Below are 27892 nucleotides of genomic sequence, written 5' to 3'. Positions count from 1 at the left end.
ACATACTGCTAAGTGGCATTCAAGTTAATATGATTCACCTGTGTATCTGCCTTTGTAATTGTGATTTAGTCCTTTTCCATGTCCCATGCTTGCGTAATTCCTAACCCCCTGTATGTCATTCAGTGTGTGTTTTTAATCCTCTTTAGAAATCCCAGGCTTCAACACAAGTTGGATGAGGTCTTTTGCTTGTCTGGAGACTTGTTACAGCATGGCGCTTTAATCCTGTTCCTTCCTATCTCCTGTGTGTTTGAACCACCTCATCCTCTGTTGTCACTGAGTATCACCTGGAGACGAGTGTCTCTGTCAAGCTTGACTTGAATGCAACCATTTGACAGCGCAGGAATGTGAGACAGGACAGTTAAATTATATCCCAGTCATTAAAGAAAATAAAGAAACAAAAGAATGTCCATACCTGTGCTGACAACTTAGTCATACATGGAAGTAAAATCTCTTTGCTGACGTTCCTCCATTGAGAGAAATATTTATGCTGCAATTTGTACAGTTGTTGCTGGGAAAAATATGACTCACAGAAGAGTCCTCTTCAATTCGTCATCAAAACAAAGCCAAAAAAGCCACAGGAATATTCCTCTCTTTGTACTTTTCAGAGGTTACATTGTCTCCCTCCAGTTACATATTGCATCTATTTGTTCATCTGTTTGCCGGATATAAAGCGTGAGGCTTAATATACAGTGGGTGCAATAAAGGAATACATCCACTTGTCTATACATACAGTATATATAGAAGGCAGCCAACAATGAGCTCTGATTACTTTTAATTTGACACTGTATTCTTCCCTCAGTATCCATTATTAATGAATCCTAATGGCCCGAGCCAGCACTGAATCTTCTATTGATTAGGTTTTTCTTACCTCAAATCTAATCATAGTGAGGGCTGCATGGGGGGGGTTAAGCCCAACTTTTGCCTTTTGTCACCTTACTTACACACTGGTAATCCTCTTTTTTCTCCATCTTTGTTGCTAAGAGCTCATTGCTGTGGTGTTTCTGCACTGCACTTCCCAGAGATCACCTGTCAATCAAACAGTGTGTGATGCAGTTTGAGTTTCTCTTTTCTTTGTCTGTTCAGTCATGGTGGCTATCACTGCTCATGCTAATTATCCAGTTCTTCTTCTATTTATTCCAAACAAACTGGAAACGTAAAACGCATCACTTCCTGTGTGCCAGAGGATTTTTCCCAGGAAAGAGCTACCAGACACCTGGTGTTAGAACAGCAAATGGGAAAGCTTTCATGAACTGGATATAGGTTGAATCACTATTGTATTCTATCAACTGACAGTAGAGAGTAGCAAAACAGACATTTATTTATATGAAAATGTCAGTGAATATTAGTTTACCATCTGAAATGTGAAACCACATACTAATGCGAAGTAGAAGGTGCAAATCTGGGACACATATTGTGATTTCCTTGCCAATGATTGAGGTGAAGAAAGGTGAAAAAATCACCAGGAATACAGAAAATTCACAAAAAATTTGAGCTTTGAATGCAGCACAATTTATTACTAACTAGGAAATGTGGACAAGAAAACTGAAAGGATCTTCCTGGTAGACATTTGCAATTACTATACTTTATGCTACAAAAAACCCAGGCTCTGCACGTCAATTGTGCTTTTACATGGCCCCTCATAGCGTCTCCGTCCCTTTATCTTGTTGTCTGGGACAAGTGAACAGCACCCTTCAACCAACGGTGCCATTTTGGCAGGTTGAGAGGTGTGGAAAGGGGTGCAAGGTTATCGGGTCCCTCCCATTTAAAACCGAGGGTGGACTGGGGTGGCGTTTTCCCCTTCAAAATCGAGGGTTGGGTGGGATGGGGACTTGGTTAACTCTCTAGGAGCTGTTCAGTCTCACAATGTTCTGCTGTTGATGTTAGCTGGGGCCTTGCTCTTCTTCCTGCCTCATCCTCTTCCTCAGCTGCTCGCCGATATCGGCCAGAGGGTTCGTCTTCGCGGCGAGGCTCTTTACTGCCTCGCCGAACCGGCTGGTCTCCGTTTCCCTGCAACCCGAGTGAAAACACACGACAGTAAGGAGTTGTGCTTTTGCAAATTCAGTGTCTAATTGTGCAGGATGCTTATGTTGATAGAGGGGTTGTGTCTTTGTTACTATGGGGATGAAGTTAGAAAAAAAGATGATTTATTTACTCAAGCATCTCAAAACAATTGAGCACAGTTGAATTCTTAATTTCAGCCTTTTTATCTGTGAAGGGGACTTCAAATAATGGTGATAAGTGTTCATTTATTTTGCAGTTCACAAATTACTTTGAATTGAAGAGTGTAGTAAATGATTACAATCAGTGATGCAGTGTTAAATATAAAGGAGGGGAGGGTCTATGTACCTCCATTCAGTGATTATCATAAGGCAAACCACCACCAATATGAACTAATCAATTATATTCACACTTCTGTCTTTATCCTCATATAACTTATATACTTATAACGTTTGATTCTACATAGTATGATTTATACATTGTATTTTCATCATGAACATTAATGTCAGCCTAAAAAGGTGGTTAACTCTATCCCCGAAATAAAAAGGTTGGTAAACTGAGTTTAGGTGGTTTTACCCTCCACTACATTCCTGATTACCATGTAAATGAATTAACAAGAGACACTTGCGCTGCCTAATATTCCGCCATCATATTAAACATAACCAGTTGTGTTTACGGTTATATGTTATATTTAACAAAGAGGTCTTAAGTATTAAGTAAGAGTATTAAGAAAACCAGTTTTTCCTCATTAATATCCAAATTTATGCAGCAAGGTGCTCCAAAATCTAATTAGATCATCTACTATATAGGGGGAACCTGTGGTGTAAGTTTCTATCATGTATTGTTGTCTTCACAAGAGAGTTTCTACACACACACGAACACTACCATGATGACATCATGTCCTGCATACCGTGTACCACATGCCTGACCGCATCTAATCAGCTGCAGTAGTTGTGCCTTGATAAGTATTAGGTAGAAACCATTTAAGGAAGAGGGGAAAAAAAACAGGCCTCTTACAGGAGTTTGCGTTTCTGTGACAGTTTCATCAGGCTGAAATCGGTCGGCTCCGGCCTCTTCTTCACCGGCCTGCAAGGAGAAGAGAGGAGAAAGAGGCAAGGCCACTGTTACATAAGAATAAATAAGTGTGTAGTGAATAGTGAGCAGTAGGGTTTGACCAATATGGGTTTTTGAAGGCAGATACCAATGTTTTTAGAATGAGGCTGCCGATAGCTGATATTTTGTGCCAATATTTAATCTTTAAATTTTACCATTTTCATGCCAAAAAAAGGATTCAGTGTTTCCCCCAGAATGTTATTCTTGTCAGGGTGGAAAAGCCTCTAAAACAGCATCAAAAACACAGGCCTACTCTTAGGCTGACAAAAACCACTGCAAAACAAGTGTTTGATTAAAAAAAAAGTCATAGGAACTGCAGGCGCAGGACTGCAAACATTTCCAGAGGTTCACAGAGGACATAGGGGCCTCGGGGAGTTCGGCCGAGGAATGATTCAGAAATTACACACCGCAAATATCAACGTTGCCCATAACAACACGGAAGGACAAGACGCAGAGCTTGACGTTGGCAAATGAAAAGAGAATCCAGGGTTTTTCCTGGCTCAGTAAAGGGCTTTGGTGCTATTTGTGTGGGCCAGCCAACGCAATCAATCGTCATCGTTATTTGGGGCCACCGACTTGTTCTAATGGTTTAGTTACTTCGATTGAGCGCTTCCATCGCACAAAAATGGTGCAGTCTTGCTTTCGACCACCAGTGGCAGCAGTGAGCGGCAGACTGCAACAATTTTGTGCAGTGGATGCGCTCAAAGTAACTAAACAATTACAAGATGATTTAAAATTCATTCAATTTATTCACATATTTCGTTCATTGCAATGAGTGATTTGAACCTATGCATTCATACCACGAAACTTTGACCTTCAATCCAAAAATACGTGATGATGATCTTCCTTTTACAACTCAACTGTGCCTGTCGCTCTGTCAGTGTTGGACGTCATCACGTATGGAATTCAAAGCACAAACAATGCCTAAAGGCAATACTGTAGCCTGCATGTCACATGATCTACGCTTAATTAACCCCATCTGCCAAGTGCTTAATGTTGTTAAAGGAATGACTTGTAAGGATAATCTGCTCTTATTGTTTCCAGCTTCAGCATTGGTTGAAGCTGTATCACCTCAAAAACAGTATAAGCACAACTGCTGCTATTCTGCATAACATTGCAGGACTGAAACTAAATTAGAACCCTACAGTTTAACGTCCTACTTGTCAATAAGTAATTTCAGCTTTTATATTGAAAGGTGGAATGAAACTCCCTGATGCCAGTGGTGAATGCAGCTACTGCCGAAGGTTGCCAACTCTTGGACTTTTATGGAAGTGTGCCAGTTTCTTGTATTTAAATTTTCTTAACACTGCTGGATTGGCTACTGGAATGGAATGCAACCAATAGCTACCAAGCTGAGTGAGCGCCGCCGCTTCTTCCAGAACCCTCCTAAACTTTTGCTGTGGAATGTGTGTGGGGTTTAAGAAAGCAGGCGTTAGCTACAGTATCTATATTCGCTGTCTGCATGGATAGAAGAAAATGGTTCCGCTGGCCTCGAGATGCTATTTCAAGAGCAGACGCAAGATCCGGTTGAAGACAACAAGGCAAAGTCATGCACTGGCATACAGCTTGCCAGTGCCGTCAACGTCACTTACAACCAAAGCAGTACCTGGCCCATCTTTTTCAAGGAAGAAAGCGCTCATTCGTGGCTAGTTTTTTAGAGAAGAGGTAGAGAATGGCTGGAGTATTCAGTCACAGCAGACGCAGCATTCTGCTCCCCCTGTAGAGTGTTTGGGTCATTCCACCATGACACGCATGTATGGTCATGTGGAAGGAGAGAGAGCTGCGAAGTGATAGAGGAACGGAAATATTAAGCTTAGTCCATGCAACTCAAGAGAAGCAACATACATAAACATAACTGTCAGCTATTACAGATGTGATTGAGCTTCTTGTTTCTGACCAGCTGCTGTTGCAGGGAAAGAAGCCTTTGACAGTATTGAAAGGGAGGAAATGGGATATTTTTATCACTACTGGATTATGGCAAACAAGGCGGCATACAATACGTGTCTTTCCTGACTTTTGTATGTATTTTCAGTGTATGTACTTGCGATGAATTGGAGTGGTGTAGGGTGAGAATGTAAACGGCCCAGTTGGGTTAGCTCCAAAGGAAGAAAAGATTGCTGCTTAGAGCTTTCTGTTTGAATTCCCTATTTTTGTTGCCCTACACATTTTATGATAATATGGAGATTAAATTCAGAGAATGTAGAAACACTGTCAGTTTTATTTGTGGTGGAAAAAATATGGATTATGTGAAAATGAATGGTGGAAGCACCTCTCCAGCTAGTAGGCAACATTTGTTATTATTAATATTCTGAAATAGCCTTGAGCCATGGAGCTGAATTTCAGAGACTGTAACCTAGAGCACCTTTTGATTTAAATACGACTGCTGCTACATAAATGTGAGCTCTTATTGTAGGCTGTAATTTGTGCACTCATTCATTGGCTACACAAGCCAATGAATATTCACCAGTGAAAATAGCAACTGAGTGCTATAACCTAGGATATTCACTGTGAACTTACTGGAATTTTTCATACACACACACACACACACACACAGACACACAGTTTCTTGGTCTGGGACTGGGCTTAATCCATGTACATGAAACTGGCCCAAAGAATCTACCTATCCATCTATTACACCTGCATAAAAAAATACTATTCAGGAAAAGTAAAAGAAACTGCACAATGCAGTTGATAAGTTCTGTTCATTTTTTTTACATCCCCTGATGGCCAATGAATAATTCATAATTAAGTTATGGCAGTGATTCTTCACTGAGTTCCTTGTTTTAATTTTGTCCCCAGTACTGTGATGTCTTTTTCCTTGAATTTTCTGTTGATGTAGTTTGAGTTTCTGTAGGTGGCGCTCTTTTCTTTGTCTGTTCAGCCATGGTGGCTATCACTACTATATCTATTCATTCCAAACAAAGAAAACGTAAAGAAACGTAAACGTAAAACGCATCACTTCCGGTGGACCAGAGGATTTTCCGCAGGGAAGAGTCACCAGATACCAGGTGTTTAGAACAGCAAATGGAAACACTTTTATGAACAGGGTATAGGTTGAATCACTATTGTGTTATATCAATCAGTGGTAAAGAGCAGCAAAATAATTTCACAAATTATTACTTTAAATGTTTAAGCCATGCCGCCCTTTTACCTTGGAGGGTTTTTTTGCAATCCAGCCAATTTGCACATTGGTGTAATGTAAAGAGATAGAGAGGAACAGCAGGAACAAGTAATGGAGACACATGAAAAATAAATAAATACAAAAACTTGCACTGAAATGACAAGTGTGACCGTAGCCACAGTCTTGTAGTCCGCTCAACTTATGTCTCGTTAGTGCAGAACTGGATGGGATGAGAATTAGGCCTTTGCTGTGAGCTGTGAACTCAGCCGGACATTTATGACCGAGTGAATAACTGCTCCATCACAATAAAAGGCGCTCTGCAGCGGCCTCCCTGCCCCCGGCAGAACTGGATTATTGCGTCAAATAGCTGGGACGGAGGCGCACTAAAACGGGCTTGGAGGCATGCATAGCTCCGAAAGAGTGGGTGGGTAATTGAAAAATTCCACAGGATAAGGCCGAGCCTGACGTGATTTAGGCGGCTTGTCGGATTGCCTGTGAAGGGAATGTGTGGCTTTTATTGGGCTTTTACATCAAATCAGGAGGCTCGTCTTTGCCGACCTCGCCTCTGTCCTCTTCTGTCCTTCTGGCTTTATGTGAAGCCCTGCCCCTTTATCGTTCCATAATCCACAGACTGCACCTTTAAAAGGACCTGCCTCTATCTTATCAGTCATAGTCAATCAGCTAGAATGAGTTGAGACATTAAATCAGTTATGGCTTTCAGAGTAAGATGGTGAAGGGGGCCTGACCCCTGATCTTAAAGGATAATACCATTATAATTGTATTTGTTTCCTATTGCCATTAATGTCTATGAAAAGTCTAAACCCACCGATGTATTTGCCACAGTCAGAAGCTACTACTGTCTGTTCTACTGCATGTTTGCACTAGAACAGACAGTTTCCCGGCAGTCATAGGCTCCCATTGTTTTCAAAAATCCATTAAAAACTGCTCGCAGAGACATACCGCTGCCTTGACTAACGTAATCCATCATTTTAAATTACGTGATTATTGTATTTTTTTCCTAATCTGTACTCCAACACTGCGATGCTTGATAGGATTGTGTGCTGAAGCCGATAGTCCAGGCAGAGAAGACGGAGCTCGGCATGCCGCCACAATCTGGCGAACACAAGCCTTCCTAGCATGGTTCATTACCCCGGGCCCCCTGCTCAAGTAGTGAAAATCCAGCCACCTCTTCTAAAGAAGAGGATATTAAATTACTGATTCTGACAGTCGACTGGTGACGAGAGTGTCGAGGAACACAGGCGATACAAATGTCTGGCCACGCTAAATACGGAATTACCTCAGGGAAGGTGGGAAGGGACAAAAACACTGTTGAATGGCAGAAAATTGGTACGGAGTCAATTTGGATGAAGCCATAGCGATACGCAGCCAGATGTCTGGAGGTGTGAGACGAACTTGCTCTCTAGTCACTACAAAAGCAGCAGGAATCAAGCTCATCATCTGGCCTCAGCCTCACTGAACCTTTTATACAAATATTTGTTCATTAAACAACTAACAATGTGCTACTAAGAGTGAGAGAACAGGCAGCAGATGGAGGCTCATCAGTGCGCTAATCTTTGCTGTGAAAAGACTGTAGTTCTAGACAGAACTGGGCACATCGGTGTGTATTTTTCTCAAGTGCAACACACTACATGTGCTGATCTTGGATAAGATTCCTCGCCTTCTTGACCATGGAAGCACAATTTGAAGGGCAAAAACCGATCAGCTCTTGTGACCGGAGAAATGCGATGAATATGGGCCGGCAAGCCTGAAAACGGACAGGGAACTGTCACGTTGACACTTGACGCCCGTACGGCGGTCACCTTGACACTCACGCTGTGTTTTTCCTGTTCTTGCGGCGGGCGGCGGAGGCGGTGGCGGCGGGGGCAATGAGCTGGGAGAGCTCGGGCAAGGCGTCGGCCAGCGGTCTCATGTCGCCCACCACGGGCATGGCCTGCCTGCGGGCCTGCGCCACCTGCTGCTCCCGCGCTTGCTTGATGGAGCTGATCTCTGAAAGGAGATGGAGATGCAAACACAGGACAGGAGGGCGGGTTACGGCAAAGCACGACAAAACAATGGGGAGTGCAGTAAATGGGCACAGAGGCCAAACTGATGAAGGACGAAAGGTTTCCTCTGGTACAAGCAGCATTCCATTTAAAGACCACATGAAATGGCATCTTTAGTTCCTTGATTTAATGCATTTCCGGTTGGAACAGGATGTTGGGGTGGGACATAATGCATGTGAGGGATCATTCAAAAGTCTAAACCAATGGAATATGAGTCAGGGAGAGAAAGACAGTATTATTTGATGGGAGGGGCGGGATTGTTCAAAAATCTGATGGTTTAATTGGTTAGAAATGTATGTTTACGCCTACTGGTGAAGCATGAAGTCACCATTAAAGATACTCTGTTTTCCAGCAAGTAAAAGTAATGGGAGTTCATTTCATGGGGACTTTAAAGAAAAAAATGTCAACCTGAGGCATCTAAAAGTTTAAAAGGTAGTCTGTCACCAGTCAACCAACTGTCAAGCAGTTCTAACAAATTAGATGAACTATCAAAAACAGAAAGAAAATTACACTCTACGCATTATCCATAGTGCACTTTTTCCTGGCTAAATGAAAATCATTTCACTGGTTTTATGTTGTTCAAAGAATAGTTGTAGTGGAAAATGAATGATAAAACATTTTTTATTCAGCTTGGGGATCCGGGGATCCATCTCTATTATGTGCCAGAGTCTTTTTATGATATTTTTAAATTCATTCCCGACGGAGAGTAGGTGACAAAACACTGAAGTCTGTTTTCATTTATCACTTTCTCCTTGGGTCTAAGGCACTCCTGTGATATACTGTCAAAGCGTTTAGAAGCCATCCAGGAGTCAGAATATCCCCGGAGTTTGGAAACGTGTTTTCATGTCCCGTTTTAGTTTTTCATATCTCTCTGCGGAGCCACAAATACGTTTGATCCTATTAAACTGGCTGATGGGGAAGCTTTTCTTCAGTGTTGTAGGGTGTTCCACCTGGCTCCTAATTGACACATCCTGATGGATGGGGCTATATAAGTGTTGCAAATGTCATATCCTGTAACCTGATGAAGCCCTGTTTGGGCAAAACGTTGTTGTAGTTGGTGTGGGCGGAATTAAAGCATGGGACAGCAATATCAGGGCTCAAAATTCATGTTTAGCTTGAGGGGGATTTACTCCCTTATAAACAACATTTAGGGGGGATTTTAAAGGTTTGGGTGTAGTTTGAGTCAGGGATGGAAAGCGGCAGAAGAGGTGATGTAAAAGACAATGAGACAAAATTATGCCATGTGCTTGTATTAACCTTTTTCCTTTGTCTTACTGCCATTTTTCAAAGCAAAACAAATTATATTTTATGTATGAGTTTATATTTTGAAGCATTGACTCATAAACCTCACAGTGGCATGTACATGGCATATAGAACAACTAATTTCTTTGCCATTGAAAACTATGGACTCGACTGAAATTTGTCCCTTCTGGGGTCCCTTCTCATTCTGAGTGGCTGTTTGTTTAAATGACATCTCCTCTCGCATTTCAGTAAAACATCCGGCACACACACACCCCTAAAACATCTTTTAATTGGAAATATGTAGCCTAAAGAGAGTAGCCCTCACAATTATATTTTCAATTGTCAATTATTATTGCACACCAGTTTTCATTCATGGTTGATTGACTATAAATGGACTGCTGTTTCTTCCTGTGCCAGATACCTGATGAAGACCTAGAGTGGAAACATTGTGTAATAGTTGAATAATTGTGTGAGCATGGATTCTCCTTTTTGAATCCATTTTGCATGAAAATAGTCAAATTTAAAAGATACTGAATAGTGGCAAAAATATCAGCTATTGGCAGCTTAACTCGATAATATTGGTATCGGCCTTCAAAACCCATATCGGTGAAACTCTACTTTCCCGAATGCTGTGCCTATGATTAAAAAAAAAGATTATCTCCATTTCTTTCCTCCTAATTTCTGAAAACTGTCAGTCCGCGGAGCCTGTGTTGGGTTTCAGTAAGAGCGAGTCGCACAGCCATTAGTACCTAATTATATGCATGAAGAGGATACGTGTTGTGTTACCGAGGAATTGATTGGCTCAGCAGATAGATAGAGTTACGAGCCTGATCGCAATTATAGGAGATGATGGTGGTGGTGGTGATGGGGAGAGGAGTTGTAATTACAGAGACACAAAGGCGGACCTTCATCCCAAAAGCGTCTCATCCTCCGATCAGAAAAGCATCCCATCCCATAAAGCATAAAGCGCATTTTTTATGTCAGCTCTCTATATGAATTCAGAATTCAGTGAAGTCTTTCGAGGACCATTGGCCTCTGCTGTAGTCCCTTGTCATCCTCACAACAATAAACACTCTCAAGGGGCAATCTGCACTATTTGTCATATTTTCTGTCTAATTCATAATTTATTTAATGTGTAATTGGTGTGTTTTTATATCTGTGTTTTATTAAAGGGTTCTGCCAATGGCAATTTTCTGTCCCATGTGATGAGAGACAAATTTGTACACTTCATTCTGAGTCATGTAGGCACGACAGCTCTTGAGGGTCTTCGGGATATCAACATCTTGGAATAACAATAATAATAATTATAATGAGAAGAAGAAGAAGAAGAAGAAGAAGAAGAAGAAGAAGAAGAAGAAGATAATTACATGCTAGGTTTGACACCTTAAAGTGTTTATTTTTAGAACAACGAAAAACAAGTAAATGTTAAAAAATCTAGTTAAATACAGCATGCATTGCAAAATTATTGGGGGAAATCTAAACTAGACATAGACTGTAGTAAATGGGCTAGAACTCTAAATGACATGGCATTCTCCTTTAAAACAGTTAAAAACAGTTAACAGTATAGAAACAAGAGGAATAAATAAAAAGGTGAACAATAAATTATGAAGGAACAAAGTGAAATAGTATAGAGAAAATTCACAGTATAATAAAAAAATAAATAAGTAAGCTAGGTGCTCGTTCAAAATGTGGCTGATTGTGTGATTGATAAAGTTTTTAAATCAATTCTAAACTGCACTGGTTGCCAATGAAGGGAAACTAAAATGGGGATAAGATGTTGTCTTTTCTACGCTCCTGTCAGTCCAGTGCTGCCAAAGGATCATTTCAATTACATGCTGCAGTATATTAGTTCTTAACAGTGCTGATCTAAGGCCTGTTTCAGCTTAAAGATTATTATCAAATGCAGTACACAGTCAAGTCTCACTCTAAGAAGTAGAGATGTACTATTACCACTGTATCACTGCTGGTACTGTTTATTGAACAAATCCTCTGATACACTAGTCTAACCTGGTATTAGTCTGATATCTGTTAATGGCATCAGTGCTTACTAAGAGGCTTAGTAAATATGAATAGTGGTGGAAGTTACACTCACTGTTGAGCCAGCGCTCTCTCCTCTCCTTCATCTTCTCTTTCTTCGACTTGACTTTCTTCTCCTCTGGGCCTGTCAAAACACACACACACACACACACAGTGTTACGTGACAGCACACATCAAACACAGCTTGGCTCCACTCAGCAGAGGGAAAAGCCTGCTAATTAAACATGAAGAGAGGCAAATTCATAAATGTGTTAAAGATACATCAAAGGCGGCGAGGGAATGTCTTTGGCTGCGAGCTACGGCGAGCCCTCCGCCGCCCCCGAATGAACGGAGCTGAATGAGCAATTACACATTTCAAACTGGATCACAACATACGCTGGGCCCTGTTTATGACCCAATCAGCATTTTATTGGACAATCTACGTTTTGGGTAGATTTTACGGTTAGTCCCTCGTTTGCCGACATATTGTCCTCTTATTACGAATCAGATCTGGTCCAGTCAGTGTGGTCCACCTCTGATATGATGGATACGATGCAGTTTGATTGATTATATATTTATTATGTAACATAAGAGCCAAGTCTGGACACAAACTCACTGATGCATGTTCTAGTCTTTTAGAGCTTAGAGTTTCCTATCATCAAATCATACATATTTGAGAAGTTAATATAAAATTTCATATCAAAATGTGTGTGTGTGTCTGCATCTGGCCACTGATGCGTTAATTAATCAATACTACACTTGTTGTCTATTGGAAGCCCTTACATTGAGTTGATTCTATGACATTTTGATCAGATTCCACACATGTATGCATGAATATGCTTTATTATTGTTATCATGAGATCATAAGAAATGGAGTTTTAGTGTCCCATGATGGTCTAAATTCCGTTTCAGGGGCTTTTCCACCCTGACAAGAATAACTGGGGGAAACACTGAATATTTTTTGGCATCAAAAATGTGATATGGATATCCAACTATCCGTACCAGTTGAACCCCAGGTATATTTCCATATGCTCCTGAAGAGCTGGCCTTGTAGATGGAAATATGCTATTTTGGAACATTCTTGACCTATCGTAATTTATTGCATTTTACCCCATACATACAGATTGGGCCTTTAAATAACAATATAGTCAGACACATGGGGTGCACATTGAGGAGAGTCAGCTATAAAAAAAAAAAAAAAAAAAGAACATCAGTCCTGACTATTTTCCCCCCTTTTGGGAAAAACATCCTAGGCTGGGATGGAAACTGATTTTTTTTTTTTCTTGCGTTTTTATCGTTATTTTATCAGCACAGCCACCTTGAGGTTCCCTGTGGTCAGGACATCCTCAGGGACAAGTGGTGCCCGGGTGGCAGACAGAGAGATAGATTGTGTGTGTGTGTGTGTGTGTGTGTGTGTGAGTGTTTGAGAGAGTGTGTGTGAGAAAGAGAGAAAGCAAAGTAAACTTCTAAACTTTGCTGCTCCAAATCTGTGGAAAGCAACACAGAATGCCTTCAACCTAAAGTCTCAGTAAAATACCTAAAAAGAAAATACTTAAAAGTAGCGAATCAGGGAGCGTGACTTGGCTTGAATTGAAAAAAGTCGTTGTTAAAATTTGTGGCAAGAAAGATGTGAACGTCTCTGTTCGTGCAAGATATGAAATCCTAATGATCTCCCTATCAGAGATGTTAAGTGGTAGAATCATGGGCGTCCAAAAGAAGATGAAAACTATATTAAGTGGACAGAGCCAGACAAATGATACTACTGCAGATTTTGTGTATTTATATCGCAATTTGCAGACTAAGAATAATCAAAGAGAATACTGTTAGAAAAAACTTCCTACAGTCCCTGAAAGATGCTGATTTATTGTGTTTGATCTGTTTGGTTCAGTTCAAGTATCTCTGCAAATACTGCATGCATGTATAAACTTGATTTTACTTATACACTACCAGTCAAAAGTGTGGACACACCTGATTGAATGTACTATGTTTTTCATTCTCTTAAAGCCATTTTGATCTAAAGGCTTCTGCTTAAATGCTTGAAATTAGTTTCTTAGACAAATATAAACAGTGAAGTTGATCCTATGTATGAATTTCTTTCCAAAGCCTTTGCCTTTCCATTAAGGCAAAGGGCGGCTACTTTAAAGAATCTAAAATATAAGATAGTTTTGATTTGTTTAACACTTTTTTGGTCACTGCATAATTCCATTTGTGTTATTTCATAGTTTTGATGTCTTTAGTACTCTAAAATGTGGCAAATAGTGAAAATAAAGAAAAAGTGCAGTATGTCCAAACTTTTGACTGGTAGTGTACATTTAGGCCGAAACAGGTTGGTTTGGACCCTGAGCGAATGTTTGTTTCGATCCCTGCCCTTCATGACAGGCAGAAGAGTTGACATCCGACATGTAGGGATAAATGGCGAAGGCCGGCGGACAGACTGACGCTTCGCCGACGTGCCGTGACAAAAACCATACGGCTCTTCCTTAGAGGCCCAGGCAAACAAACTGAGGTGTGAAGATACCATGACACAATGTCACGAAACGTACAAAAGCAGCTCAGGGTGGAACGGATCAGTCGATGACGTCAGGGAACAGGGAAAACGACCACACCAACAAAAACATCATGTAATCATGACGTCCTGAGTTCGAATCCGACACAAGACCTTTGTCATGAATGTCATAAATGCAAAAATCCCCCCCAAAACATCTAAAAAAACATCCATGCTTGGGGTTTTCTGTTATCCTCTGTCAACAACCAACTCTATGACAGTATTCCACAGATGACCTGTTATGTTCCTTTCTTTTCCCCCTCCTTTCTGTCTCTCATTCTCTTCTTCATTTCAAGGTCTGTTTTGCTATCACCGATTGATACCATACAATAGTGATTCAACAGATAGCCAGTTCATGAAAGTTTTTACATTGGATGTCTAAACACCTGCTGTCTGAAAATTCTCTAACCCTAAAAGAAGGTACAAGAAATATAAGAAGCTGGAATCTACATCGAGTGTCTTTATCATTACAGTATCGTGGGCCAGTCCCTTCGCTGAGTGCAAAACACCAAAGCAATGACCGCTTCTCACCAAAGGTGTCACCAAAATCAAGGAAAAACAAGAATCTTGCAGGTCATTTAAAATTTAAACTTTAAAGTTTAGATGACCCGCATTCAAATCTCATCTAAAATGACTCCACATTTGATTGTTCTGTGCATTTACAGTGACAGAGAGGATGTTTTGCCTTCAGGTAATGTAGTGCATTCATCTTCCAAGTGATATGGGTTAACTGTACAAATGTAAGTACGCTGTCTGTATAAAACATTTTAAAATGGTCTTATCTGGTTCATTCGAGGGCTTTGATTATGAAACAAACCATTGACCGTGAGATGAACGCCACCAGCCATCGGCTCCGTGTTCGCGTGGACGGGAGGAGGATCGATGGGCCCCTCCCTGAATGAAGTGGCAGTATTGCAGTGGTCTATTTTTAGTGGCCCGATGGCACTGCCTTTGTAATTAGCAATGCAGTAAAGACCTTGACTGCCATTTCTAGGAACGGCGGGGGTGAAGTGACTGTGTCGGAATGAGGATTCAACAGAAATATTGGTCTGACAATACATGGGGCCTTTTATTAAAAATTAGATATCGGTCAGTCAGTGTGGTCCACCACTGATATGATGGATATGATGTAGTTTGATTAATTACATATTTATTGTAGAATTGATCAATATTACACTGGTTGTCTATGGGAAGAACATAACCTGAATTGATTCTAATGCGACATATTGATCAAATTCCACACAAATATGCATGAATATTCCTTCAAAATCGGTTGAACCCTAGTATAGTTCCATATGTTCCAAAAGCGTTTGACTTGTGGATGGAAAATATGCGTTTTTGAAACATTCCTGACCCATCATAACTCTGTATTTTAACATTTGCAAACATTACACAAGCAAACAAACCTTCTCCAGCCTCGAAATGTAGCTATGAAAAACTAAACTGTCAGAACTCATATCAAATGCTCAGACAATGAATAAAATAAAAATGAATACAATTTTTGGTATGAAAATGGCCAAATTTAAAGATATTGAATATCGGCACAAAATATTGGCTATAGGCACTTCTCTCCATCCAGTCTTTCATTCTTTTTTCCTCTCCAAACACGCAAGCGAATCCCATTAGCACTGCCATTATTCCCATGTCACTGAAAACAATGTGAGAACGAGGAGCTATGCTTACTATTACAGCTGTGGATTGATTGGCTAGAGTACCGTCTTGGTCACAAATAGCTCTTTAGAAAGCTTCCAACAGCCCTAAGAGAAACCATGATGAAGTACTTTGCATGAATCAATGACAACTAGGGCCTACAGCAATCCCAGCAGCCATTTGATGCATGTCAGTTTATTTAAAACACAGCCTACTGGGAGTTGGTATAATTTATGGCATGCACTGGGTTGTTATAAATTATGCTATACCACAGGAATCCAGTGCTACACACAATTAAAAAAAGACAAAACAAGAAAAATCCATCCTCAGATACTCCTACATTGTCACATATCATCAATCTGTAATGTTCAATGCATTCCAGCAGTTTCTTTGTGACAGCGTTGCAATTTACTTTCTTCATGTACCCACTTTCCCTTAACATGCCTCGCCTACTTCTACTTCAGTTAGTGATTTCCTACATTTCCCAGAATGCCTTTCGACAACTCCCAGAGAAGGGGCGAGAACTTATTGCTTTCAGTCAAACAGTCAGACATGTTTGGGCGTATAAATATAGCTAGCCAACTAGTTCATGAACTTTGGGACATTGCTACACTGCATTCTTGTCTAGAAACCCGACTGTCAGGAACACAGATATTAAATTTGCTTAGAACGATTTGAATGTTTTTATAGTTATAGTTATCTTTATTGTTCTAATTCTCGATGTGAAAGGGCTTTTAAATGATTGCATCTCATCAATCTGTGATGTTCAATACATTCCAGGAGTTATTTTGTGATGGTGCTGTAATTTACCTTTTTGTTGTATCCACTGCAGTTAGTGATTACCTACATTTCCCAGAATGCCTTTTAACAATCTACAAAGAATGCCTGGACTAGTTGCATCTAGCCATTGGTTTTATGTGCAGGTCAAAAGAGCAATAATGGAACTGATAGCGATACTAATGGCAAGAGAGGGGCTGACACCAAAGCCTGACATTTACCGTTGATGTTTTACATAGCCAAAACATTTTCAGCTTTCAAACTCCATTGTAGCTGCACTGAAAATGTCTTGACATGACATCACATTGACTATGTTTTGCCAGTTATCCAGAGAAATAAGAAAAACACATCACCAAACAACAAAATGGACCCAGAAAAGCAAGGTACATTGCCGATTCCTGTTTTTGTGTTAAAAGTGTTTTAGGGTGGATTTTTCCTTTAAATATACCTTATTAGCACAACACCAAGAAAAACTAAATGGATGTACAATGTTGTGTGCTGCCCTCCTTTCTGTCCATTGATCGGCAACAGCTCCAGCTCTGTAGAGTTGAAAGGTCAGAGCCAGCAAATAGGCCACGTCATTTCAATGACCACAGATGGATCTGATGTGTTCTGCCTCTGTCCTGTCCAAACAGCAGGAGCAGAATCACTGTATGTTGGCCTATTGATCCCATCTAGCCCAATGTCAGGCTTGGGGACTGTAGTGGTTGCTGAAATGTTGTCTCTCGTTATACATATTCCACAGTCTTTCCACCCATCTCCAGTAGGCAGGATATCTCTGTGCACAGAACAATAGGCCTCATGGAAATGGTCTTTGACTTTATCCTCAATTCCTCAATAATATGATCATTTCAGAGAAGGACAGACAACATCTCAGGGTTATACACTGCTTCAACAGCATTTACTTAATTGAATTGGTGCTCATAAGGCATTAGAAGCACATTGTGAGTGCATGATATAATCAGAGTGTGATATAATAAACAATCTGCAAAAACATTTTGCAGGTTAAATACTTTATGGGGAAACTGTACAGTTGATTACATGATATTAAATTGAATGCAATTTCCTGATTTGTTTGTCTGATGACTACATTGTATGAAAAGTTGATCTCTGAATGGGTTTGTTATCTGCTTAATGTATCACAATGCACTTCAAGTGTTGTCAAATAATCAATCCACGCCACCTAGCACAATTAAGCAAATCTGTAATTTAAGATTCAACGGAGGGCATTTTCAATTATTCAAATTCTGTAAATTATTGGATGGAGGGGCTCGGTCATTCTCTTCGAGGGGCTTCTGACTACGAATCAGACAGTGTTGAAGGCTGGTAGACAAATTTGAAAGATACCCTTCAAGAAGTTGTCGTTCTTGTATAATGAATACCTCATTATAAGAGAAAACAAACTTTCATTCAGCAGGTGTATTGGAGATTGGTTAATTTGGCTCGTTAATACAGCCATTGTTAGCAGACCCGAAATACTCTAAGCTCTCTCTCTGTTACCCATGTTGTTTTCCATCTATAATAACAAGTACGCTTATGGCCAGGCTTTCTGTGATCCTAACTGGGCTATTAGCCTAGTACATCAATTAGGATTAAACTTCTGAGGGGCAGTTTCACTCAGCGGTGGCTGCCATGGCCAAAGGCATGTCTAGACAAGGGTGGTCAACCACAGGAAGAGCAGGGCCAGTGAGATCCTTCAAGGCTCCACACCCTCCAGACAGTGTTTATAATGAGCTCTGACTTCAAGGGTTAGACTGATATTACGGATATAGGGCTGTCAGTGTCATCCATCTCTGATATGATGGATATGATGCAGGTGTAGCATTTTGATTGGATTCCACACAAGTATTACTATTATATATTATTATCATCATCATCCTGGGCTTCAATGAAGAGTTTTAGTGTTCCATGATGATTTAAATGCTGTTTAAGAGGCTTTTCTAGGGAAAACTGATTACTTGCTGGCCTTCACAAACCCATATCGGTCAAAATTAATAGTTAGGCGTTGAGATTTGACATTGGTGACATCTGCCATTTTGAATATGCAGATATGCAGAACTTTCCCCGGCTATTGAGGAGAGGTGATGACAAAGGGACCAAGAAATGATGCGAATCCTCCGCGATTGCTCAGCTGAAGGTACACTCTTCACTGCAGCGCCTTTTGTTCAAATACACAGTGATTTGACAGAAGACTGACAATCGTCGCGGACGTATGAAGTCCCCTCAGTGTCAGTGTAAATATCCCATCTGCTGGTACCTCGGTGGGCGCTGCTCAGACAGGCGTAGCATCTCCAGAGAGTCCATGCACTCCGGAGATCCTGGCAGGCCTTTATCTGCCACCACAGCGCTCGACAACAAATGTGTTTGTGCTGCTGTTTGCAGCGAGAGAACAGGCAAAGATAGGCATCTGCTGCGGACTACAAATGCGGGTAGAAGTGGGGAAACCCAATCACTTGTGGGTGGGCGGGGGGGCTTGGAGGGGTGGGGGGGCTATAGTGTTCCTGGAGGGGGGGGGAGAATGGGGAGGGTGCTTTACCACCACTCCGTTCCCACCGGGAGCATCGTCTTCTCGCTGTTAGGTGAAATGGATAGCTGTGATTACGGGTGGCTCAATACTAAACCCCCCCCCCCCCCCCCACAACCCCCGCCTGCCCCACTCCCTGCATCCTGTTTGGCCTCTTCGCCTTCCTCTACTTTAAGGCTGGATTGACAGCTTGTACCTAAAGGGTGGTGGTGGTGGTGGGCACTGAAGCTTGGGAAGGTGATAAAGGAGAGGGAAGGGTGGGTGGAGGGGCAAAGGAGTATGTATGGAAGAGGTTGAGGAACAGCGGATGAGGAGGGGAGAGGAAAGGAAGAAGAAGAAAAAAAATAGGAAAACTAGGTTTGGGAATTTCAACTAATTTCACCAAACATTGAAACCCCCTGGAAGCAATCATATCTGACAGGCATTTATTTGTCCGGCATTATCCCCCTGTTGTTTGAACAAATCAGAAGGTGTTTTGAGTCATTATGGTTCTGTATAGATCCACTACCCTAACCAAAGAACCCTTGAAGAACCCTCCCTTTTCTGGGTGTAGATGAACACTGTCTTTTCGCCATCACAGCATCATAGAGTTTCACATTTGGATAACCGATGGCAGCATTTTTTATTATTCCGCTGCATGCTCTGATGCACTTGTGCAGTCGCATTATGACAATGTGAGGAAACATGACAGCTCCGCACAGGCAAATTAGCCAATGAGCCTCGCACCAAATTGGATAAAGACAAAAGAGACGGGTACAAATAAAATGGGGAGAAATGCTGAGAAGGTGGGAACGTTGGCAGGTGAAGTGATGAATTCAGTTGAAATAACTTCTGGTTTGAATGTCGACTAACGAAGGCTTAACCGCGCAATCATTCCCATGCCTAGAAAAGGAGAGAGTAAATGAGAAGAGGGACAGTGGCGAAAATTGGGAGAGGAGAGGAATGAATGGCAACGAGATGAAAGGAGGAGGGAGGAGGAGGAGGGGGGGATAAAGGAGAGGTTACGAGAGGAGAGAAGTGGGCAGGCGGGCAGTCTTTAGGGAGCTGACCTTAAAATAAAGAGGAGATGGGGGGCTTCTCTCCAGGGTCTGGTAGTGAAACGATACCTCTAATTAGACTGCAGACAGAGCGCCTCGTCAAAAGGCCGTGGGGGCTGTCTGACCAACTGACAGAGTCATCACTTTTCACTGTAGGGGTTAGGCCAATATATGGGGCCGATATTGGCCTTTACAAATCAGATCTGGTCCGGTCAGTGTGGTCCACCTCTGATATGATTGTTTACATATTTATTGTAGAATTGATCGATACTACACTGGTTTTCTATGAGAAGCCCTAAACTTGAATTTATTCAAATGCGACACTTTAACAGGATTCCACACAAGTATGCGTTAATACGTTTTATTATTATCGTAATTTATTATCCTGTGTTTCACTGGAGAGTTTTAGTGTCCCATGGTCTAAATGTTGTTTCAGAGGCTCTTCCACTCTGACAAGAATGCAATTCTGTATTGAAAATAATAAATAAATTTGGCCCAATATAGTATAATAATTTGATATATACTTGATGATAAATACTGATATATACTAGACTTATTCAACAATTTGACATTTTACTATTTCGACAACATTGAACACATATAAAGAACCATGTTAGCTGTGTGAGCGTAACTTCTTTACATTCCCACTGCAACCAAACTAAACTTCTGATGACCTACAAGCTGAACCTTGAACAGCGGCCTATACTGAACTACCTGTCATCGTTAGACGATACTCACCATCAGCAACGCTCCATTTCTCATGAATTTCTATCTATTGCAGGGCAATTCATTCTTCCATCTGCAGGATTTTTAATGCTACCTGGAATTAAATTTGAGACCAATTTAACCACAAATACAGCTTATTTCCTATTGAACATAACTAGTGAAAGTTCTGAAACTAAATGAGCAGTATAAGAAAAAAAACAGGAAATTAAATGTTTAGGGACATGATCTCCATCATGTTTGTCATATTGTATGAACTCTGTCCTGTATAAATCGAATAGTGAACATGCATACGGTTCAAACTTAATGTGACCAACTGGAAGTGCCAGTAATGTAATACATAAGAAAATAAAACCAACACTACTGCTGGTACCATTCACATTTTTTGGTTAAACTACTGATGTACATCACCTTACTGTGAAATAACAAAACCCGGGCGCTCGCATCTTCAACACAACTGCATAAGAGGTTAATGATGGCGAAGCAAATGTGAGTCAATGCCCTGTGGTGGCAGGCCATCTAGAAAGGAGGCCACACTCACTCACTCTCTCTCTCTACAGGGAATTAAAGCACTGGAATGGAGCTTCTGCAAATATGTACAGTGCTTCCCCGTGGCATGTTTGCTGATGCTGAAAACCATTCATACTTCATCGCACACAACGGCCGATCCTGGAATAAAGGACGTTGCCCTGATCTAAAGCTGAATTGATTAGCCTAATTGCACTCAGACTTTTTTTTTTCTCTCCTGAAGACAGTTTACTGCCGCTGACCAGTCGCAACGGTAGCCTCTTTCAGGAGCTCATTTACGAGCACTCGAGGCATGCATCTGCAAGCTGCGGGTTGCAGTGGGGGTTCATTTGTGAGTTTAAGTGGATACAAATGAAGCAGATGAAGGCCTGCTACCTGCTATACTGGATTAAGAAGAGACAGCTAGGCAGATGTAGCTCTTAAAGTCATTTAATATTTTTATTTTCTTGTATTTTTAAAACAAAATCCCATTACTTATTATTACCATCCCAGATCTTTGCACAATTCCCCACCTCCGCCTCATATAACATCATATAAAAAAGCCTTTCTCTCCCCAATGGCTACTGCTATCCCATCGGTTTACACCGTCTGCCCCTTTTGAACGATCCCCCCTTGCGCTATGTCCCGCTCCAGCATCCTGTTTCAACTGGAAATATGGCAAATTACGTAGGCAAGGTGCCCCCAAAATGCCACTTCACTGTGACTTTAAAGCGGAGACAGCGCAGCTACTTCTGTCTTGCATTGTGCTGTAGCTGAAGGCAGAAGCCTCTGCCTGCAGACTGTCACTGGCATCCACTCCATCATTACACCGGGTTGATATGGGTTTTTGAAAACAAATGCGGATACCAATATTGTTTTAATGAAGCTGCCGATATTCAATATCTTTAAATTTGACCATTTCCATGCCAAATAATTCCAAAAAATGCAAATAATCAGTGCTTCCCCCAGAATTGTGGAAAAGCCTCTGAAACAGCATTTAAATATTAACAATATTGACTAGCTGATATTTTATAAAAGGCCAATATTGACTCCATATATTGTCAAAGTGATACAGCGTTTTAGCCGTCATAAGCCATAATGAGGACAAAAAAATGAGCATGTACAAAGGAGATTCTCCATCCATGTTAATTGCATCCTGTTGCTTGATTTCCAATGGGTGACCGACTGTAAACTGAAAATAAATAAATAAATAAATAAGACATAAACCCCCTCACGACAACGGGTGTCTTTTCGGGACAAACACTCCTGAACACACACGCACACCGGCGTTGGCATCAGCACCAGCCTGAACGAGTTGAAGTGAGGAAACACTGATGCGGCTAAACCTTGATTTCATGCATGAGCTAAATTTATACTGTGCCTGGTCTATAAATAGCGCCGGGCCCTTGTCTGGCAAAGGCTTCATGCGGCACAGCACGCTTAGCAACTAGGCTCAGATCCATCACTCCCTCATACAGACAGATCCCCAGTCACAGGGAGATGCTACGACTGGCCTTCATTCATTCGCTGGATTCTTTTTTTTTTTTTCTTTTTCCCCCACTTGACAGCCCCGCTAAGATTTCTATGCTAGCCCTTTTAAGCTGCCATTTCAAAGCTGGAATGAGATGCTGCAGTAGCCTTAATTAGCGGCACAGAAATCCCAAAGAAACCTTTACTGTTGTCTACTGTGGTGCTGCTGTAGCATGAGTGAGGAGATTCGCGAGCCTTACATACCATCTAGTGGCCAGAGAGAATACAATGCAACAACACAGTACTTGTCATAGATGGACTAATATTCAGATCTAGACACATGGCAGCAGCAGTTATGAGAGGTAGATTGATAAACTTAGTTAATTATGCTGGAAAACTGGGTAACGCTTTCGATTAGGGAACACATATTAACTATTAACTATGGGTTTTCCCCCAATAGTTTAATAATTTCTCTCAATAATATGTGATACTACCACTTTATAAGCCCCATACTGAGCAAAGCATACTAAAAGCCCAATTCATGTGCCACAACTTCCTTACTGACTGCCATAAGCACTAATTAGGAGGCTGTTGAGGGAAAACCCATAGTTAATGGGCTATACTTGTAGAATACGAGTGGTGGTTTGTAATGACTAATAATGAACCAATACACTACTAATATGCATGTTAATAAGCAACTTATTAAGAGTTAATATGTGTTCCCTAATCTAAAGTGTTTCCGAAAACGGTATCTCATATGAAGTCCACCACATTCCCTCTTGATCTTCCTGAAAGAAAAAGGTCTTTGACACAGATGGTCCTATAGCATTTTATCAACACTCAATAATTCTATGGTAACTGGCACCTTCCCAACATGTGGTGGTTCAGCTCCTCCTTAAACCATTAAATCCTATTAAGTGCAGGCCCAGTAAGTGCAAGCCTAATATTTTTCTAAGGTTTATGAGAAAGGTGTTCCAACTCAACGAATATCTTTCAAAAGGAAATGTTCACCCAAAAACACTTTAACATTGTTAAAAACAGCTATTGGTGATGTACCTTGAATTTCTGCATCAATTTTGTTGTTATCATATCGAGATGTTTCCAGTACAGCAACAATTTTTAATAGGAGAACATTTTTCAGCTATCTGAAACATCAACAGTAAACGTCAGGTTTTGGTGTCAGTCCCTCAGAATCAAAGAGCGAGGGCTTCTTTCTAGAGCTGCCATTTTGCACCAAGAGACGTTCAACAATCATACAGGGAGAAATCCATCGTAGAAGAGGAGAGAGACCAATTTCTCCCCTGACAATAGTCACCAGAATGCAATACAGCCACAAGACAGGTTGTGTTTTGAGTAAGAGACAAGACTCTTTTTCCTTGACTGGAAAAACTCACTCAAGTCCAGGGCTGATTATCAATACGCGTTCTTGTGCATTCTTGTGTCCTCCGTGATGTGTTTTACGTAATATCTAACCGCCGAAGCACGATTCCAAATCAAAAGAACGGCAGGACGGAGGACGAATAGAAACCCCGGAAGTTTCCTTGCCAACCTCAAAATATCGAGGACGCATCGGATGGTGACTTGACTGACGAGAACGAATTGAAAGCCCCAAGATTCACTGCGAGCAGCGCTGTAGTCTACAGTACAGAGCCGGTTAACAGCTGGGAAAATTAACAGCTGTGTGTCTTAATTGATCACGCACGTGATGTGAAGCACACAGTCCGTCTCAAATTGCAAGGAAGATTCTCTGTGCTTACTTTCATGAGAAGATCGTTCTCCCCAAGACAACTTGGGAAGAACATTCTCCACAAGGACACAAGTATCGACTTGCCGTTCTTGGTTTTGATAATCAGCGCAGGTGTTCTCTGGGGATTGTTGAAAGGCATTCTGGGAAATGTACGAAATCACTAACTGAAGTAGAAGTAGACAAGACAGACAGGATGAAGGAAAGTGGATACAACAAAATTGTATATATCAACACTTCATCACAAAATAACTCCTGGAATGCATTGAACATCACATATTGATGATATGTAACAGTATCTGAGGTGGAAATTTTCCTTGAAAGATGCAATAAGTACGGTTTTTCCTGTCTCATAGCACAAAATGGCAATAATATATCTATATCTGATAGGGTTGTTGTTGTATTAATGACTCAACAATTACATGGCCAGGTGCTGAGATTTATGGTTTTTAAACTCAATTTCTGGATCGTTTTAGAACAAAAACTCCCACCCTCTGAGTTTCAAGACACTCCCATTCCCCATTTCTCCCATATTTTGATCAAATTTAAAAATCTGCCCTTTTAATATATTTGTTAGAAATAGTAACACAAGACATTTCTGCCCTATACTATCACTGCTGTTTCCAAACGGCCAACAAACTACATTACACCATAAACACACTCTCCATGGTTACATTATTAACAGTTCTCACGATTACTTCCATCTTCACTGAAAACACTGTCAGTCAGACTAGACTGCTTCTGTTTTGGCTGGGAGTCGATGAGAGAGTTTCACATTCAGACCAATATCTTTTTGTTCTGCCAGAGGCTTATTAGAATCAGGCAAAACAGAGGAATTTGTTTAAGGTCTTGGTAAGCTACTGAGAGTGGTGTGAGATCCAGACAGGTCTTTAGTGCCAGGTGATGTCACCTTCTGTAGAGTATAAAACGTGGTGACCTCACCTGGCACCAAAGATCAGCCAATAGCAGATGGCAATTTCAGTAGCATGCTTTTTACCATTTGATGTCAGGCTTTACACATGATTTGGGCTTGAGATTTGTTTACTCTTTAAATTTTGCACATGCACAGTATGATAATATTGTATTTTTAGACAGCATGCATTCCCTCTCCATTATCTTTGTTAGGGTTAGGGTTAGTTCAGTGAGGTTGGAGCGGACGTTTATAACTTATAAGGTGATATTTATTGAATTTTATGTTTATGATTTTATTTATTTTATTATTTAAATTGCGGAAACTACAACCGCTTGCTTCCAGGATTCTCGTCTCTGCCTCAGGTGGCGGGCAGCCTGACTCCTATCAGGAAGAGAGCGTTTGTAGTTTCTACGAGTTGGAAATACCCGCCGATGACCTCAACGGTGGGTGAATTTTGGGACTTTCCACAGTCCGTCTCCGAGACACAGAGCGAGTAGACAGACATGGTGCAGTCTCATAGTGAGGACCAATATATGGAGATAAGGTTAAAAAATGGCAAAGTGTTCCTTTAAGACATTTACATATAAAGTAGCTCATTTTTTGAGGACAGGATCATTTATGTTTTTCAAATATTGCCTGATGAATTTCAGGTAGCAAGTTTTTTCCAAAATGTATATACAGTATAGCATTTTGGAGTATCTTATAACAATTCATAAAACATCTTAAGTCATGTTCTATCAGCTATGTACGTTTGCAGATAAGGAAGAAAGCATTGAAATGCCAGATTTTTTAAAGAAATTTGGCATGATGTTCCCTCCACACAGAGTGAACAGCAGGTATTGAAGCTAACATCCAGCTAGCTAGCCAACGTTACCTTTTTTTGCAGGTATCTGGACCACCACATCTGGAGGTTCCTCAAACTTCAGTGTTTGCACCAGGGCCTCCGGAGTGATTTTAGTGCCAGCAAAGATCCCAGTGGGAAAGGAACTCGCTGCCTGTGTCTGTATGATTTAGAGAATATGAGTAAGTAAAAGTACATGTATCCCTGATATGTCTTTTATTATTATAAACATTGAATTGAATTCAAAGGAATCACTCACTAAAGAGTCACTACATTACAAAGTTTGCACATATTAACAAAATATGACGTGTCTGTCAATAAGAATCTAAATTTCATATTTGTTGGGGGGAAAAAAGTATCCCTGCTCTCATATCAAGATGACGTCACTCCACACTTATGTTAGAAATCTGTCAATTTAATGCAGCCTTGATTATCATCAAAATATATATAACTACCCCATAAAATATGACTCAAACCCTAACACTCTAACTCGTGAAATACCTCTCTTATTTTCGGCACCAAGAAGAACTCACTTCCAATAACATTTCAACTTTAATGTGCCTGTTATTCCACCAGAAAACATCAGGGAGGGCAGTAGGGAGCAGTGTGAGACAATTCTAAAAGTTATTTTATCCAAATAATTGCTGCTTGCTGGATTACCTACTCGTATGTTACACTTACGAGATGACCTGTCAATTTGTAAAATGTCGTGTTTTACCAAATGCGTACAATTGTTGACAAGCAAGGCCACATTTAGCTAATTGACAGATTTTTTAATGAATTTCGGCATGACGTTCTCTCCATACCAGAGTCGTTGATTGTGATAGGCTATGGAATGGTCGAAGTTATTCATTTTGCGATTTTCTCAACACATACCTGTTTATTATCCTTTGAGTCGTCATTCTTCCTACTTTCCAGCGGTGGAAAGCGACTTATTTTGTTTAGATCCAAGGCAGGTTTCGGTGCCTTTTCCGAAGTCTGGGGTAACAAGGTGGGCTGTGTGAGGCTACTGGGCCTGTCAAGCTTCACTGCCTCCTGGTGAAGCTTCTGACGGACATGTTTTATCTTTCCAACCATGTTAATATTACCAAACGAACTTGTAAACGTTTGCTATTATGCATACAAGTAAACACATTAGTGCTCCCCCCTGTCGCGTGTGAAGTGCGTCAAGCTAGCCAGAGTTAGCTAAACTAATACCGGAAGTAAGACGCTTTTGTTTTCAAAATAAAAAACGCATAATTTCTCACTTGGTACTGGGGCTCCCATTCTTTCGCATTTCGGAACAGTTTTGCAATTGCCACAGCCATGGTTTAGAATTTACTTCTTAAAAGAGAGTAGACATGCTTCCAAGTTGTCTGGTATAAGTTTATGTGCATCTTTCTCTGTATATTATTGGCAGCCCCATACTTAGCATCTCATGTAGGCTTATATGGCTAGGTAAATATGCTGTGAAAAGGACATTTGGGGGGAAATGCTTTATCATTTACTAAAGATTCTTACTTACAAATATATTTGAATTTTTGGACCTTTATATTATTGAATAGAAACATTTGCAACACATATTCGTCAATAAAGATTTTACTCTGAAAATTCATACCGGAAGTAATA

General features: G+C 40.8%; 1 protein-coding gene across 1 annotated transcript; it reads right to left on the bottom strand.

Annotated features, from left to right (window-relative positions):
- Positions 1-1486: 1486 nt before the first annotated feature.
- Positions 1487-27433, bottom strand: slx9 (SLX9 ribosome biogenesis factor). Its single transcript, XM_071902124.2, has 6 exons — positions 27161-27433; positions 26318-26444; positions 11630-11698; positions 8065-8239; positions 3016-3084; positions 1487-2007 (listed from the first exon to the last, which is right to left on the bottom strand). Exons 1-6 carry the CDS (start codon positions 27359-27361, stop codon positions 1881-1883), a joined length of 768 nt encoding a protein of 255 aa, XP_071758225.1. The 5' UTR covers positions 27362-27433; the 3' UTR covers positions 1487-1880.
- Positions 27434-27892: the final 459 nt, after the last annotated feature.

The sequence above is a fragment of the Centroberyx gerrardi genome, chromosome 21, assembly GCF_048128805.1.
Source record: "Centroberyx gerrardi isolate f3 chromosome 21, fCenGer3.hap1.cur.20231027, whole genome shotgun sequence".
Taxonomy (NCBI): domain Eukaryota; kingdom Metazoa; phylum Chordata; class Actinopteri; order Beryciformes; family Berycidae; genus Centroberyx; species Centroberyx gerrardi.
Note: the sequence above shows the minus strand (reverse complement) of the source record. Positions and strands in the feature narration are given on the sequence as shown.

Bases quoted from the DNA above. Each gene is read 5' to 3' on its own strand.
- slx9 (XM_071902124.2), bottom strand. From the start codon at position 27,361: ATGGTTGGAAAGATAAAACATGTCCGTCAGAAGCTTCACCAGGAGGCA. The intron at 8,240-11,629 runs GTGAGTGTAACT...ATCTCCTTTCAG, and splicing joins GAGAGAGCGCTGGCTCAACA to AGATCAGCTCCATCAAGCAA. The intron at 2,008-3,015 runs GTAAGAGGCCTG...CTCGGGTTGCAG, and splicing joins TCACAGAAACGCAAACTCCT to GGAAACGGAGACCAGCCGGT.